At 41.8% G+C, this 15,767-nt stretch overlaps 1 protein-coding gene across 1 annotated transcript; it reads right to left on the reverse strand.

The window, feature by feature from the left end:
• Positions 1-11,445: 11,445 nt before the first annotated feature.
• On the reverse strand, positions 11,446-15,246 carry ptger4a (prostaglandin E receptor 4 (subtype EP4) a). Its single transcript, XM_068704148.1, has 2 exons — positions 14,206-15,246; positions 11,446-13,766 (listed from the first exon to the last, which is right to left on the reverse strand). The coding sequence occupies exons 1-2, from the start codon at positions 14,986-14,988 to the stop codon at positions 13,191-13,193; spliced, it is 1,359 nt and encodes a 452-aa protein (XP_068560249.1). The 5' UTR covers positions 14,989-15,246; the 3' UTR covers positions 11,446-13,190.
• Positions 15,247-15,767: the final 521 nt, after the last annotated feature.

The following is a 15,767-nucleotide window of genomic DNA, read 5'->3' on the forward strand; positions in this document are numbered from 1 at the left end:
GTCTCCCTTAACGGACCCTTTCTTCTTCTTCTCTTTCTTTTTCTTTTTCCCTTCCTCCTCCTCCCCAGCTGCATGTTCTTCCTCTTTCTCCTCTTTCTTCTTGGCTTTTTTATCCTTTGCCCCCATCTTCTCTTTGACCGAGGACTTCCTCCTTGAGCCTTTCTTAGTAGTCTCAATCACATCAGGTAGTTTATCTCCTCTCTTTTTACTTTTGGAGTCATTGTTGTTATCCTCATTATCCAAATTCTGTGAGTCACTGCTCAACTCATCCCCGCTCTCCTCTTTGGCTTTCTTTTTCTTCTTGACCTTTTCTTTCTCTCTCCCCTTTTTTTCGGTGCTCCTCACATCTGGCCCTGATGTGTCAGAATTGTATCCGTCTTCATCGCTGTACTTAAACTTCTTCTTCTTTAATCTTCCAGCGTCCTCTGACTCACGCACTTGCTTACTTTTCTTCTTGGGCTTTGGTTCCTGATCCTCTGAGTCCTCGTCATCTACATCTTTGGTTCCCTCCTCTGCGCTCTGTCTTGCTTTTTTCTTTTTTGTGGGCATCTTTAATTTATTTACTACCTTGTAACAGTAACCGATTCCTGTGTGTTCTCGTGAAACTTGATTAAACTGACCCAAGCTTGTGGAGGAGTGACCCGCTGGCAGGACACGTCCGAGTGTCCGAGAGCCCACAGAGTGCTTGGCAGTCTGCTGGGGAAGCCCTTCTCTGCTGGTTGTCCTGACCTACAACGGCAGCAGATGCTTTGACCTCATTAAAAATGATAATTGGTATGTTGTCACCTGACCAGAGGAAGAAAGCCCTCACTGGGACTGGAGAGCTGCTAGAATATCTTAAGTAGTACTGCAGTAATCCATCTTTTATACAATTAAACTGCTTACAGCTATCTCCCTAAAAGTGAGACTTTATTAGAAACGTTTTTGTGTGTATGGTGATAATAAACAGAATAAATGTCTTTAGGTCCTTCAACACAATTTTTGTCATAGTTCACAATTCCATGTTATATTTTTTGTACTATTTTGAACTATATCACACTTTGTATGAGGGAAAAGGTGAATTGAGTGATATTTTTGCAAAAAACAACAAAGAAAACATAAAACTCTATAAAATACTTGGTTACAAGTACAAGTCCTGCATTTAAAATGTTACTTAAGTATAAGTATGTAAGAATAATCAGAAAAAATGTATATAAAGTATTAAAAGTTAAAGTAGTCCATGCAGAGAAATTGTCCCGTGACTCTCATACTATTACATATTATATCATTATATTATTACTACAAGCAGGCTTTAATGTAAAGCAATATTTTCCTGTTGTAGTTGGTTGAGGTTGCGTTCATTTCAACTGTTTTGATTTACTAATGATTATTTTTAGCATCATGAATTCATTTGAGCCCAAAATGACACAAAATTGATTTAAATTATTCAACAAATTAAATAGAAAAGCAACAAAAGCTCACATTTATAAAGCTCGAAGCATGACATGTTTAAGCGTTTAAAAAATAATTTAAACAACTATCAAAATAACGCTAGTTGCCAAATAATTTTCTGTCAATCAACTAAAATATTCAATGATTAGCTAGTTAATTGTTCCAGCTGCATTTGACCCAGAAGTAACGTCAATGTTTCCAACCACCATCTTCACCTTTTCAGCTCTCTTTTCTTGACTGTCTTCACCAGATAAAGCTAACAAAGCTACGTTTGCTCTGAGCTGGTTTAAGCTAGCAGCTGGCTCTATTTGTGACCTACAGCACGTTGCAGAAATCATCTCATACACTTCAAAGTAATTTGTGTGACTTCATAAATGTCTAATGTCCGCTGGGGATGATACTTTTTATTTATTTATTTAGCCTGGTTGGAAAACAACTTTTACACCCGGCAACATTTTTACTCCTTCACTGCGTCGCTAGTGTTGTTCGAACGCTAACTAGCGAACGTTACTTTTCCCTTCAATACCCAGGGTAACGTTTGAAATGTGTGGAATCCCAATAATAACTTCAGATATGTTACCCGTTGCTGGAAAACGGGTATATAAATAAAAACTCTTGATTCGTTAGTTATTTTATGTGGGCTCTACTATTTGAGTAGAGATTTGATAACATTTGGTGTACTACACTGCCCCCTCGTGGCCATTATAATGAGCCATTGTAGACATACAACAAGATGAACTGCTGCTTCACAATATGATTGTACTTTGTTCATAGTATTTACAGCTTTACTTAAGTAAAAGTAGCAATGCAGCTCATTTTAGTTCCAAGTACTGCTTGGTATCTTGTGAATTTCCCCCCAGGCATCAGTGACGTCTTATCCCCTTTTTTGTATTATCAATTTGAAACTGCACATTAACTAGTAAGATGTCAGATAAATGTAGTGCAGTAAAAAATACGTCAATCACTGTAAGTGGAAGGTATTTTTATTTGCTGGAAATTGATCTCTTAGTTGTTGCCTCTAAAAGTTGCAGCTTTTTTTTAAGATGTAATGTGTAATTGTTGTAATTTTCTTTTCTGTGTCTTCAGCTATTTATTCTTTTAATTCATTAAAACTAGTGACACTTTACACAGTCCTTTGTGTTGTAATTATGGAAGAATATTGCTTGTGTGTGTGTGTCCAGAGTTTACCAGGTAATTACATATTCAAACATATAGCCTCTCTATTAATGGATACACCTTCCACTTACTCTCCTAGAGAGGAAGGTTTACAAACTGTTAGTGCCTACAGGATACATAGCTGCGCCATTTGCTTTTTGTGTAGGCTTTATTGCGGCCAGCAGAGGGAGACACCTTCATTTGCATTTGGATTCAAAGTGTATTATTATTTGCACCATCACATTCAGTGAACAGAGGATGGACAATTCAGACACATTCAGATTGTGACAGTCGTCAAAAGACATAAGGGTTCCTCCTTTTCATGGATTTCAACAAATCAAAATGCTGTGTGTATTTAAATGGGCTCTAAGCATCGTGTAAAGCCTCGTTGCATACATGGAAAGTGAATATTACATTCAACTTATAGATAACAAGATACTGAAGGTATTTAAAAGCGTGGCTAGATCAAGCTTTTTTGTCTCCACTTTCTGCAGTGTTTCCTTTGGCTGTACAGTGGACATTTTCCATGCATGCTGTGTTCCGCCACAATCAATCCACCTCCTTGTCCTCATCTTCCTTCTCCTGTTTCCAACAACCCTTCTACTCCCTCTGCACCTCTGTCTGCCTCTACAGTATATTCATCCAAACGTTGAACTCTGTATGTACTCCGATTTGGAACGCCTTTAACTGTTAATGTTTGCACCTGTGAGCTGGTCAGCAGGGCCAGACGTTGTGTTTTATTACTAGAGTTCTGTTGTAACTTCTGATTCCAATCTGATTTCAAAATGTTTCGGTATTTCAGCACGTTGAGGAGTGCGGCACCTCAGTTTTGGGTCATAGCCTGTGTCAAATTCCTCCGCTCAAGTTACATTTATTCATTTAAAATCCCGTTCAGTTATGCAATCGCAACGCAACGCAAGAAAGCGACCCTTTAACTGCTTCTGCAGATGTATGCGGACTCCAAAATTAAAATGAATCACCACGACTAAAACTGTCACGCTAAGCAAAGTGATGAATCCCAACTCGGTTCAAGAAACAGTATTCTTCTAAAAAGACGGCTGATGCCCACTGCCCCGGTCTGTAACCCTTTCTGTTTGATAAGATGTTTGCAAGATGCACATCGGTGATGCATGCAGGAAAAAGGAGTTCCATCAAGTCTTTTTAAGATGTTTGTCCTGACAGCCTAAACAAGCTCACTGCAGCAAATCATCTCTTTCAGATTCAAGGAGAGTGAAGGAAGCATTTTAGACTACAGAGGAGCAGACAGACAGTCCTGTCGTGGGCGTGCAGGTCCATCGGGGCCAGATACTGGACTTCAGATGTCTGCATTTATCTGTAGTTACTTTGAAGGTAGATTCAAAGGGTTTGAATCCCAAAGCTCATGTCATTGGTCAACCCATTATCATTGTAGATTATATATACGTCGGAGAGGACTAAAGGCCACTCAAACTACGTCTTCTCTTTGGTTTACGAGAATCATTTACAAGTTAAAATCTGGGAAACATTTACCAAAAATGTTCATAGAATACATAATCCTGTGCACGTTAAATGAATCTGTGCTGAAGTTATTATTTAGTTTAGTCATTTCTTTTACACATATAGAGAGATAAAATAACAATGATACACTTTATTTGTGAGGTACTGCTCATAAAATGCAACTGAAAGCGTCTTGAAATTACATGAAAAAGGTTTTGACTTCACGTCACATTTTTCCAATAAAGGTTGCAATAAGTGGCACCATTTTAAATAAATTATCTGAAGGTGAAGGAATCAAGGAATTTGCTGAGTTGGCGTGTTGGATATCCTTGAGCCTATTTCTCATTTTTTAAGGTCAAGTCCAAGTTGTGTTACTTCTGACGGCTGCAGGGATGCTAAAAGCAAAACCTAATGAACAATTCAGAGTCTCTGATACACTTGACTTGTGAGTCTTTAAAAAAAGAAGAAGAAGAAGAGAGAAACGGTCTCCTGCATGCCACGCTGACATCAGATCGTTTCATAGTCTTTAGATCATAAGCCTAATTGATTTCCCAAAGCTGCAAATGTTTATTTTCTATCCCGTCCACAAGGAACTTTGTGATAACATAGCTGCGGCGCGGCGACACAGAAGACACTCCGCAAAGACCCTCCAAACAAACACTCTGGAAGGGTCGCTGGGTTCACGAAGGACGCACAGAAGGAAATGAAGGGGAGATAGATCGACACAGCAGGATACGTGAGGAACACGGCCTCCGTCGTGTTGCTCTGCCTCCGAGTCCACGACTGTGGTCGAGTGATGTCATGACCAAGAGATCGTGGTGAAACCCAAACACTGATTTATTTAAACAAGGCGATGTGTCCCTTCTCACAGTAAGTCGTCTTTGTGGTTATGCAACACAGAAAAAGAGGCCGCAGCTCCAGTGGTGACAGTATGATTGCTGCTCAACAGGTGATATAGTGAGAAGTGAGTGTGATGCTCAGTGAGAACACAAGTTAAAGGTGCTATGCTGGAAATAAGGGAGTCCCCTGGGCACTGAAGGCCACAAAACTACACACATCTTTCTCAAATCTTACCGCTAAATTGAACAATTTTCAAACACAAGAAGTTGCAGAAGTTAAGCCCCACTTAAAAACAAATCTCTCTCTCTCTCTCTCTCTCTCTCTCTCTCTCTCTCTCTCTCTCTCTCTCTCTCTCTCTCTCTCTCTCTCTCTCTCTCTCTCTCTCTCTCTGCGCAGCAGTAAAGCAGATGAAACGTTGCAAAGACATGATGTCACACCTTCATGGGATGTCATGATAAGACCCCAGTTTATGGTTTATATAGAGCAACAACTTGTTTTTGCATCCAGCAGATCTTGTTCCTTCCAACATCGATGGAAAAAGTATGAATTCTGTGAATGGAACTGAACACACCTGTGTGGGAGTGTAGGGCCTTTAAAAGTTTCGTGTTTTTCTCAACCGATCTCAATAGAAGCTTTTAACAATCAGAAAACAATAACTTCAAGTGAGTCTGGTGCTAGTCCATCTATTTAAAAGGCCTGCTTATTAATTATGGAGTAAGTGCAATTCTGTGCTTTAATTATTACTGTTGTGTTTACAATGTCAATAACACTTTTTGGATAGCGGATGATCTTCTCCGACAATTTTGGTTCCCATATTTGCCACTTATAGCAACTATACTTTCATGGAAAATTGTTGCTAAAAACAGCCCTGAATCCAAACAATCGCAATGTGCTTTTCACACTCAGTGCTCGGAGCAAGGTTGCGACGCAAAGTTCACGGTTTGACCGACGAAAAGAAAAGATAAAAGCCTGTAAACGTCTGCCTCCGTGCTCAACCCCAGTACGAATGATATCACAGCCTTTGAATTACATAAGCTTTAGTATCTATTTCAAACTGCTATTTCATCGCCATCTTTCAACCCTCAGTGTGAACTTCCTGTTATGTTTTAGTTTCTAATTAAACCGAGAACGATACGGGCACTTCAAGGGTACGACTCTCTCAAAGCGAGACGCCTGCAGTCCCACTGTAATCCAAGCGGGGTCAGAACTGATAACCTCACATTATTCTTTCACTCTGTCGGATGATTTTTTTTTTCTATTTATGAACCAGACAAAAGATTTTGTCTTTTGATTCAAAGAACATATTAGGTCACAAGCTGTTGGACTGGGCAGTATCTAAGTTGGCAATTGTCCTTTCCACAACATTCCTGTTCTTCGATGAACAAAACATAGAATAGAAGAAAGTGATCTGACGGAACACTTTCAGGGTGATTTATTAGTGGAGCTGTTTGCTGTCATTTGAAAACCGGGAGATAATTAGTTCCTCTTCGTACGGCGTGGCCCAGCCCGGGGCATGTCCTCTGTTTAGTTTGCAAGGCCTGTTTCAGCTTGTGTGAGAACGTTACGGCGAGCTGGTGCCAACTTACGAAGGAAGGGCGATAATTCATTGGGCGGGTGACAAAAAAAAAATAGGTGCAGTCTATTTTGAACACAAATGCTGCAGGGGAGCAGCACTTGTGACACGGATCCACAACAGATGTCCTCACTCCGCATCTGCTCTCCTTCACGTCGTGACGTCTTTTGGTACTTTTTTTTTGGACTGCAGAAAGTGCACTCGGCCGCGACATCTGATATAGCGTGTGCATGTAGGCGCGCTTGTTCTCCGTTCCCAGCAAGGCACTGGTAAAGCGCTTACGTTCATGTGGATCCACGCCACCGACAATTAGTGCCCCCCCCCGGTCCTGGTGGGAATGAGGACGGCCTCTCATTGCCTTTGGTGAGGTGCAAAGGAACTGAACTCAAGCGTCACAAGTTGGGAGAAACCAGAGTTGTGCAGGCAAGGCCTCTTCATGATGGAAACGAGCAAACACACACAGGCGACGCACAATAATTACGATTAATCTTCAGAATAGTCTGTTCATTTTGATGCTTTGAAACATACTGTTCCCATTAATTCCTTGCCCTTTTAAAGTCAATGACTTCATAACACATTTCCGGTTGACATAGATAGTTGATTTACAGCCTGTAGCTGTAGTTTTATCTTGGGAGCCTAAATGACCCCTCCACTAAATCACGTTTCTCTAGTTGACTGCACCTTTCGCCAGAGGTTCCCATGCATGCCCAACTGACTCAGAGGCCCAGCTGACAAGATATGGGCTGTTTTCTTAGATACAACTTTGCAGCAGTATCAGACAGGATAAGAGTGAACTTAAAGGGATTAAAAGTTCTGGCAAATTTGGTTAATGAGTCACAGTATGAGGACAAAATTAAAAATTGACCCATTCTGAGTCAATAGCACCAAGGCAAAGCAATAGCTTTACCCAGTTCCCATAGAAAACCATCCAGAACCAATGGGCTCTTTGACCCAGTGTTAGAGTTGCGTTTTGTGTTACTTTCGGGTCATTCCCACACTCTTTTTAAATGTTATGTCAATGTTATGTTTAATGGGCACATCATTTTGTTTACATTTGAAAGTATTTCAGGTAAAACTTGAGTTTGTTGGCTCAAAAAAAACAAACACGTCTTTGGTTGAATAACCCAGCAGTCGTACCAAAATGACATGAACCCTGGATAAACAAACTGATTAGTAGTGAGTAAAGTAAATCCAGCACTGCGTCCATTTTTTGACCCAGTGATGTGTCGTGTAATATAATTTTAGCGCAGCATGTGCTTTTAAAGACCCTATGATTAATAACTGTATTTGCTTCCCTGCTTGTACATCGAGTAGTAAATGAATTTGATCCGTAGATTAGTCACAACTAGTGCTGGCAGAGCATCCGGGTTTGAGCCATGAGGTGCTGAAATATGAAAACAAATCAGGATATAAGCAGCGTTAACAAAATCAACATTATTTCACTGCACCATTTGTTAGAAAACCTCAGGCTGAGGCGCAGTAATCGGATTCCCAGGCAGAGCAGCAGCTCAAATGACCGCATCTGGAGAAGCTCTGCTTCTGAACCTGTTTTTAAATGAATGATTATCAATGCGGGGAAATGATACGGGAGAATTTGACCCTTTGTGTATTAGGTGATCGCAGGTGATAAGGATTATTAGAGAAAAAAGAAGGAGAAACATTCCCATATTAGGCAGCTGTAAAGAAAAAAAAGCTAAGTGCTTCAAGAATTACTTACTGAGGAACCGAGTTGGCAGGGAGAGCGGTGCAAGCTGGGAAACGCTGCTGGATTCCAGTACGTTTTGAGCATGTGACTTACCGTCGGAACACCTCCTTGTGGACCCGAAACCATGTGGTTACCCTATTTCATCATGTATACTGCTCAAAGCTGACACCAACACCTTTAAAACTACTCTCCACCACATGATGAGGTGGCTGTTATGACCGCACTGAATGATTACCGAAGTAGTTTTTTCACCGATTTGTGCTGCGTCATCATGAAATTAATATTAAAGGAATAGCTTGACATTTTGGGACATACACTTAGTGACTGTCTTGCCGTGAGTTAGATGAGAGGATCAATACAAATCTCTTCTGTCTGGAGCGAGTGCTAGCAGCTAGTTAGCTTTGCATAAAGACAGGAAACAGGGCGCATGCTTTTAGGGTATCCTAGTGCGTGTGAGCGTGCCCCGCTGGCTACACCGCTCTCATTCGACGGTTACAGCAGCTAACACTGTCCTGACTAACGATATGGTTGTGGATGCATACCAACCCACCCTTCCGGTTCCCCCTCAGGGAAACGCTGTTAGCTCTGTCAGCACTTTCGCCATAGTTTGCATTGTTAGCGCCGTTAGCGCTGTTAGCTATGAGCCACCTGCACATGCATTGCCATGTTGAGAGCCAACAACTCCTTGTACTTTTTGCACAAGACAAGGTGTAATGTATTCATAAAGTTTGTCACGTATGAAAAACATCAGAAAAGACTTATTTTTGGACTTTTTTTATTTAAATATAACGGGATGATAAATAACTGAGATCACAGGATGGATTTGAACCCAGAGCATTGCTCATTCTTTCAATGGTTACTGTTTCATTTGGACTTCTACGGCCTTTGTCCCAAGTACTAGTCTGTACGCACAATACAAAAGAGAGAGAGAGAGAGAGAGAGAGAGAGTTATGTACCTGATATGAATTTACTGTTTCAGTGAACTTATTTGACCCACTGTGAACTGAACATTTTGATAGATGTGACCCTCGTGAATACACCCACACACATATTGAATGACGCACACACATATCGTCATCAACCACCACCATATCCCATAATTCCTTTCATGAAATCAGTGTAACGCTTTTATCTACTACAGCAATTTCTCAAAGCAAAAAAAACAAACATTAGGCTTGTACATGTACAATAAGTTTGTTTAAAAATCCATATATCTGTGTCTGATTGGCTTGCTGTCTGACAGGTCAACTCGTGTGGTTAAGTTTTTCCTAGTTGCTTGGGTGTTATGTAACAGCGGAGATCAAAGTCACACATTGGCTGCTGATTTCATGGGAACTTGCTGGTGTGCACAATTCTGCTTTAAAACCTTTTGAAATAAGTCGCTCTACACACTGGATATTTGTGTATATTTGTGTAGGATTTGACGATGTCAGCAGGGTGACTAATTCCTTGCCTGGAGCTGTTCGCATTGCCGTCCCGTACCAGACCGAACACACGGCCAGGCTGCACTGAGCTAGAGATAGCTATATTGATATAAGTAAGGATGTGAGTAGATTGAAATGGGATTATAAAGCAGAGATTTTAACATTTTAAAAGTGTTGCGTTTGACTGATTTTGTAATTTGTTGCTGCGGCTTGGCAAGGCCTCCCTTGCAGAACAGGTTTCCATGCTACAATTAGATTGACCTGGTTAGTTAGATATTAAAATAAAATATGGAAACTATAAAGTTTATCATAATGAGTATTATACAAACAGGAAAGACACAACCGTACCTGCTCTGAGGTTATGAGGCATTATCTAATGCTAACTGTTATTGGGAGAAATTGGGAGAAATCTACAGACGCAATTGGAGAGTAAAATAAACACCTAAATGTGTATTTTGGATGTTTTCTCTCCACTAGTCTAACTAAGAAGATGTGTTATGGAAGCAAAATGGCCCAAACTCTGAAAGTCGATAGGTGATTTTTTTTTCTACACCTCAGAACCAGTGTCCTCTCCCCAATCAAAACCAACAGTATAAACGTTAGATCCTGGGAAAGTTAAAACAGAACCATCTACTTGGTATGTGAGGGTGAAGTGACCAGTTAAGCTCTCACCAAACAAGGCCTTGTTGTTCTGATTAGATCACTCTGAACATATCGCTCCATGGGCGTAGCGCAGACAAAGGAGGATCTTGGCACTAATGTGAGACAAACACTCACCAGAGAATCGTGTTTTCCCGTAGTCACATTTCCTTTTTTTTTATCACCTGAGGGAAGACGCACATGGCTCGTCTACCACCGTTTAGCATGCCATTTATCAGCTCCTGCATCAGTTCTGCTTTGGCTCTGGCGCATTTTCAGACTGGGATTGGTTTAGTGTTCTCCTCAACTGAGTGCGACAGCAGACGTGGAGGAGCGGCAGGTGTTTTCTGCTGTTCGTCAGTGAGAGACACTGAAAGACCCTGACGACGGACAAGCAGCTTCACAGGTGTCCTCCAGCGTTCGTTGTCAACTTGTTTATGATTCAGGATTCTCTCTCCCAAACATCGCCACCTCTATCCTCAACATTTCCAACAGAAATAATCCTAATTTATCGCTGATTGAAAGAAAAAGACTTGCTTCTAAGAGCTGAGGTCAGTGAGGCTATTCTCATTTGTACCGCATGTGAATGTACACCTGTTCACACACACACGGTAAATAGCAGCCTCATTGGTTGTCCATTCATACATTTAATTGGGTAAAGTGCAGACTCTGGTGAGAGAGAAAAAAAGGATCAAGTAGAAGGCTTGTTCCACGGATCGTTGCGTCCCGCTACTGTACAATCACATTTTCATTCAATTAATGTGTGTTGTTCACAGAGTCTGGAGGATGCTCTGACACTACTCTTACAATGTGTTTGTCTAAGCCACTGCATTGCTTGTTTAAGCTTAATTGCAATGAATTGGAGCCTAGGTCGTGTTTATTGTTTGAGGAGGGAAGCTCTCTCGGGCCAGGTCTACTTCCCGAGACCCAGATTTTGTTCCCTCTCAGACGAAGACTCCGATTTTTTGTGTGTGTCTGGCATTAGCTATTTGACACATAACCAAGATCCAGAGGCTTTTACATTTAGAACAAATCTGAATTTTTACGTAACTTCACCCCAGAGTGTTAAAACTTGCGTTTGTTTGTCTAGAAACTGTGGAGAAGCCTGTTCTTCTCGAGGCCGCTTGTCTGCGCTAATGGGGGTCATGAGATGATCTCACCAAACCGTAGCAGGAAAAAGAGAGTGTGGGAAACTTTGGTGCTCATGTTATGAACTTCCGCTTTATGTTGACAATATACAATGACATACGAAAGGTCATGTTTGCCGTGAAACAATGGCATGGACTTGAATTTACAGCTTCACCGTACATATCTTTTCATATTTACAGATATGAAAAGTGATACAACAACAACTATATGTCCACGTATTTAAAACCACAACACAATATAAAAGGAATTCAAAATAAAGTGCATAAATTTCAAGACCGGATTAGAAAATAAATTAAAAGACCTTGTTTGTCACACTTTAACCAAATCTCATTTTACCGTACAATCTGGAGGGGCAGTTATCCACACGAACAAGCTTGTCTAAAATTAACAGCAACAACAGAAACAAGAAAGGCAAGAATGTGATCCGCGACATGAAGCAACAATCAGGAGCCGAGTTAATAACAGGGAAAAGGAGGCGGACTGTGGGCTTCAAAGCTGCTGAAACTAAGACGTGAAGCTCATTTGAGTGGAAAAGCTCAAACAAACGGTGGTTCAAAAGTTCAGTCTATTATATATAGTGTTAAGTCAGCAGCTCAAGGTGTCAATCGACTAACGAGACATTGAAAAGGGGAATTCTGCCATTGGAAAAAATGTGGCACAGAATAGGATCACAAAACCAACAGGTCCTCTCTGACCTTTTCTGTTATTTTGACTTGACAATAAAACGATTGCGTGCGTGAGAATAATCAGCAGAACAGCTGCACATGAGAATAACAGGCCTAACCGCTACAAAACATTCTGTAAAGTCCTGATCTTCTGGATGTTAGCGCTGGAAGATTGCGATTCATGAGCATGCGTTCTGATCAAACAAACACGGCTACAGTTGAGATAATCCCTTTAGAGTTGTGATTTATCGATGACAACCTTCTCCTAGAGAAGAAGAATTGTATTACTAACATTTTACACAACATCGACCACCTAGAACACCGTTTGTCTCAAGCTGACAGGTGAAATGTCTTCATATTAGTACTCCCACTGATTTTCTGGAGCTGCGGAAAAAAATAAAGGTCTAGTGTTAATGACTATGGAAACAAAGTTCTAATAATTTGAGATGACATGTGTGTGTGTGTGTGTGTGTGTGTGTGTGTGTGTGTATTCCAGGGCCCAGGAACAAAAAACGTTGGCGTTCACCACATCATAATACTGCACTGTACATTAGTCATGGAACTAACACAACATGTCCTTCAAAAAGAGCTGTACATCAGAGTTTTTTTTCAAACAAAACCAATCCTTACAATGGCAGCACACATGCCAGTGTTACTCATAACGATCACATTCAATACTGTTTTCATTTACTATATTGACCACAAAGCGATGTGCCTCGATTATTCAAAATGTCTGACCCCCCCCCCCATCTCCTTTACAGTCAAGATTTTACACACATGACCGAACAAAGGAGCTGAAGTTAGGAAGGACAGCTTTTCCATCGCTGACACTTGAGTCACGGAGAAGTGGCTCATCTCCGTTAGAACATCTGTTTTGGGCAAAATGGCAAAGTCTGCTCACACGGTCAGAGTTAGTCATCACTTGAGGTAGCTGGGTGCTGAAACAGAGAACAACAGGCGGGGGGTCACAGCACTTCACGTTTTTTTTCTTTCTTTCTCGCTTCATGTGCCCGACTTCACAAGAGGAGTCAGTTATTATTTTGATGTGCTCAGAGTTTTTTTTTTGAGTCGTTCAGAAGACAATCTGCCTCAGAGCGAACCGAGAACTTTCTCCTTGTTCAGAGTTAATTAAGTCAGATGCATTTCTCCTCCTCTGCGTCAGTGCTCAATGACACCTGGAGCGCCGGGTCTTTTGGGCACGGCAGAGCTGAAAACTCCCTCATTACAGTCGTCCCTTCTCTACTCTGAACCTCAATGCTGCCCTGCTCAAACGAATAGGACGCTTGTGAGTTTCTGACGGATGAAGGTTGTGAACCAGAGAGTCCGTCGGCTTTGTGGCAGGTTCCTTTGAACACTTCACTTCCCTCTGGCAGGTAGAGGAAGGTCTGGGAGGTGCTGGTGAAGTCTCGCAGGTCGTGGGAAACCGGGGAGTGCGAGTCCTGTTTGGAGATGGCCGAGGGGAGCCGAGTGTCCACTGTGTCTACGCAGTGGAAGTTCCCCGGCCTCTGTTGCCTCTGCGCTCCCATCTTGCAAAATAAGCACTTGATTTTCTCAATGAGCTTGAGGAGAACAGCCTTGCGGAGCAGGATGTAGATCCAGGGGTCAAGAATGGGGTTGAATGAGGCGAAACGTATCGCTCGGAGATCAGGGTTCTTGTCCAGCCTCAGCTCCACTGGAGTCTTATACAGCTGGTTGAGAAACACCTGAGCCTGCAGAGGAAGAGAGAACACAGATTGAGTAGATTAGAGGAAGAGTGGAAAGCATACTAATGAAAACATGGAGCACTAAAAAGAGAAAGAGTGGGGAGAAGTAAAAAAATAAATACAAATAGGAATATGTTTCAACGTTTTCTCTAATTACCCACTAGAATTTAGATCAAACTCCATGTAAAAAAAATAAAAAATAAAAACATTTCTGCGTAAAAGGTGCATGATGGATAGAAGGAACAAAAGAGTATGAGAGTGGCTTAAAAAAAAAGGTAAAGAAAAGGCTTATTAAGTACAATTAATATAGTCTAACTTTGCTTTCTAATCCTCCACTTGAACTTGGGTCAAAATGCATGACCACATTGTTTTGTCCACAAACAAAAGTGCGTAAAAGATCAGTGCGTAAAGGACAGAAATAGCCCACAGAGCGCGGAGAACTTACGACAAGTGGTATGGAGCAGATAAGCACCACTGCCGAAGTGCCTATAAGCAGAATGACCATCTGAATCTCTGCACCGGCCAGACGTCCAAAGCTGCGTCCTCTCCTCGGCGGTTCCACGTTGCGCCCCAGATCGGTTCCCAGCGACGTCCTGCGCACGAAGCGCCGGTGCATCCGGATCAAAGCCGCGCACACCATCACGTTACAGACGACAGTGGCGAGAATGAGAAGAGAGCTGAAACCCGCATACGTGTATGAGTACGCGACATCGCTGGTCTTGTTGCTCCTCCACTCTAGAAAACACCAAGTTTGCGGGTATTGTTTCTTCACCTGTCCAAAGCCCACAATCGGCAGGGCGCAGAAAAGCGCGTTGGAGATGTAGATCGCCAGGAGGGTCAAACCCGCCAGTTTCTGGTCCACATAGTCATTGTAGAAGTAGGCATGGTTTATAGCGATGTATCGCTCCACCGACATGGCACAGATGATACTGAGCCCCGACAGGGAGAAGAAGAGCAAGGTGAATCCGAAGTACTGGCACAGCGGGTCCTCTCCTGGCCACGATCCTTTGACGTAGGTGGCGATGGTGACCGGACTGGCCAGCAGTGTGCCCAGGAGGTCCGTGACAGCCAGTCCACACACCAGCGTGTAAAACGTGGTTTCCTTCTGTTCCTTGCGAGATTTACAAAGAACCACGATGGCGATGACATTCCCAACCACCCCGAAAATGAACATAATAGACGGAATGGTCGGGACCATGGTCCTCCCTGTCATCGACTGATTACTCATCGTTACGTCCTTCAAGCGCAGTTCAAGACAAGTGAAACTATTCTTCTTAACGCCGGTATGTTAAGTCCAGACCGGGAAACTTATTTGCACGTGGAACAAACCGGGGAAACATTTTAAATATCAGGAGGGAAGGAAACGATTGGACCTTTTCTTAAAACAACAACTTCTAAAAAAAAAGAGAGCTCCCCCCTGCAGAGCATCGTGACCGCTGCTGTCGTTACCTACGGCAACTATCAGATCCTGAGCTTTGCGAGACAGAAGCACATTTCACTCACCAGGTCGGAGAGATAAAGGCGGCCAACAGGCTTCATTAAAACTAGGCTCTGCCTTCAAGTTTCCTGCAGGGTTCAGTCCCTCCCCTTCACTTCTCTCCACAACCCTCGTAAGCTGGTGCAGGGAAGGCCTTGGAAACATGTTGTAACACCATCACACAGAAGTTAACCTAAAAAATACAACAAATATTGTTCAACACAATATTTTGAATTTAAAAAACACGCACACACACATACAGGACAATTAAAACTGTTACATGTGGAAATGTGTGCTTTTAAAATGACCATATTGTCAAATTAATATTATGTTTGCATTATATTTTAAGCAACTAGTTTAGGTTTTTGGAGCAATAATGGTCAACAGTTTGATAATTTCACAATTCGAAAATGTGTTCTTTGTTAGAACCAAACATTCTTGTAATCTTAAAAACAATATAAAACTAAAATATATGAAGAATAATGATAATAATAATGATTTCCTGACTCATTGGTTAATAGGATTGATTT

This window comes from Cebidichthys violaceus, unplaced genomic scaffold (assembly GCF_023349555.1).
Source record: "Cebidichthys violaceus isolate CVI_PGR_0920_01 unplaced genomic scaffold, fCebVio1.0.p SCAF_9, whole genome shotgun sequence".
Taxonomy (NCBI): Eukaryota; Metazoa; Chordata; class Actinopteri; order Perciformes; family Stichaeidae; genus Cebidichthys; species Cebidichthys violaceus.

What these genes read in the sequence shown, in the direction of transcription:
- ptger4a (XM_068704148.1), bottom strand. Translation starts at nt 14,988, where the DNA reads ATGAGTAATCAGTCGATGACAGGGAGGACCATGGTCCCGACCATTCCG. An exon ending in TCTGCTCCATACCACTTGTC is followed by an intron (nt 13,767 to 14,205) that starts GTAAGTTCTCCG and finishes CTTCCTCTGCAG; the next exon opens with GCTCAGGTGTTTCTCAACCA.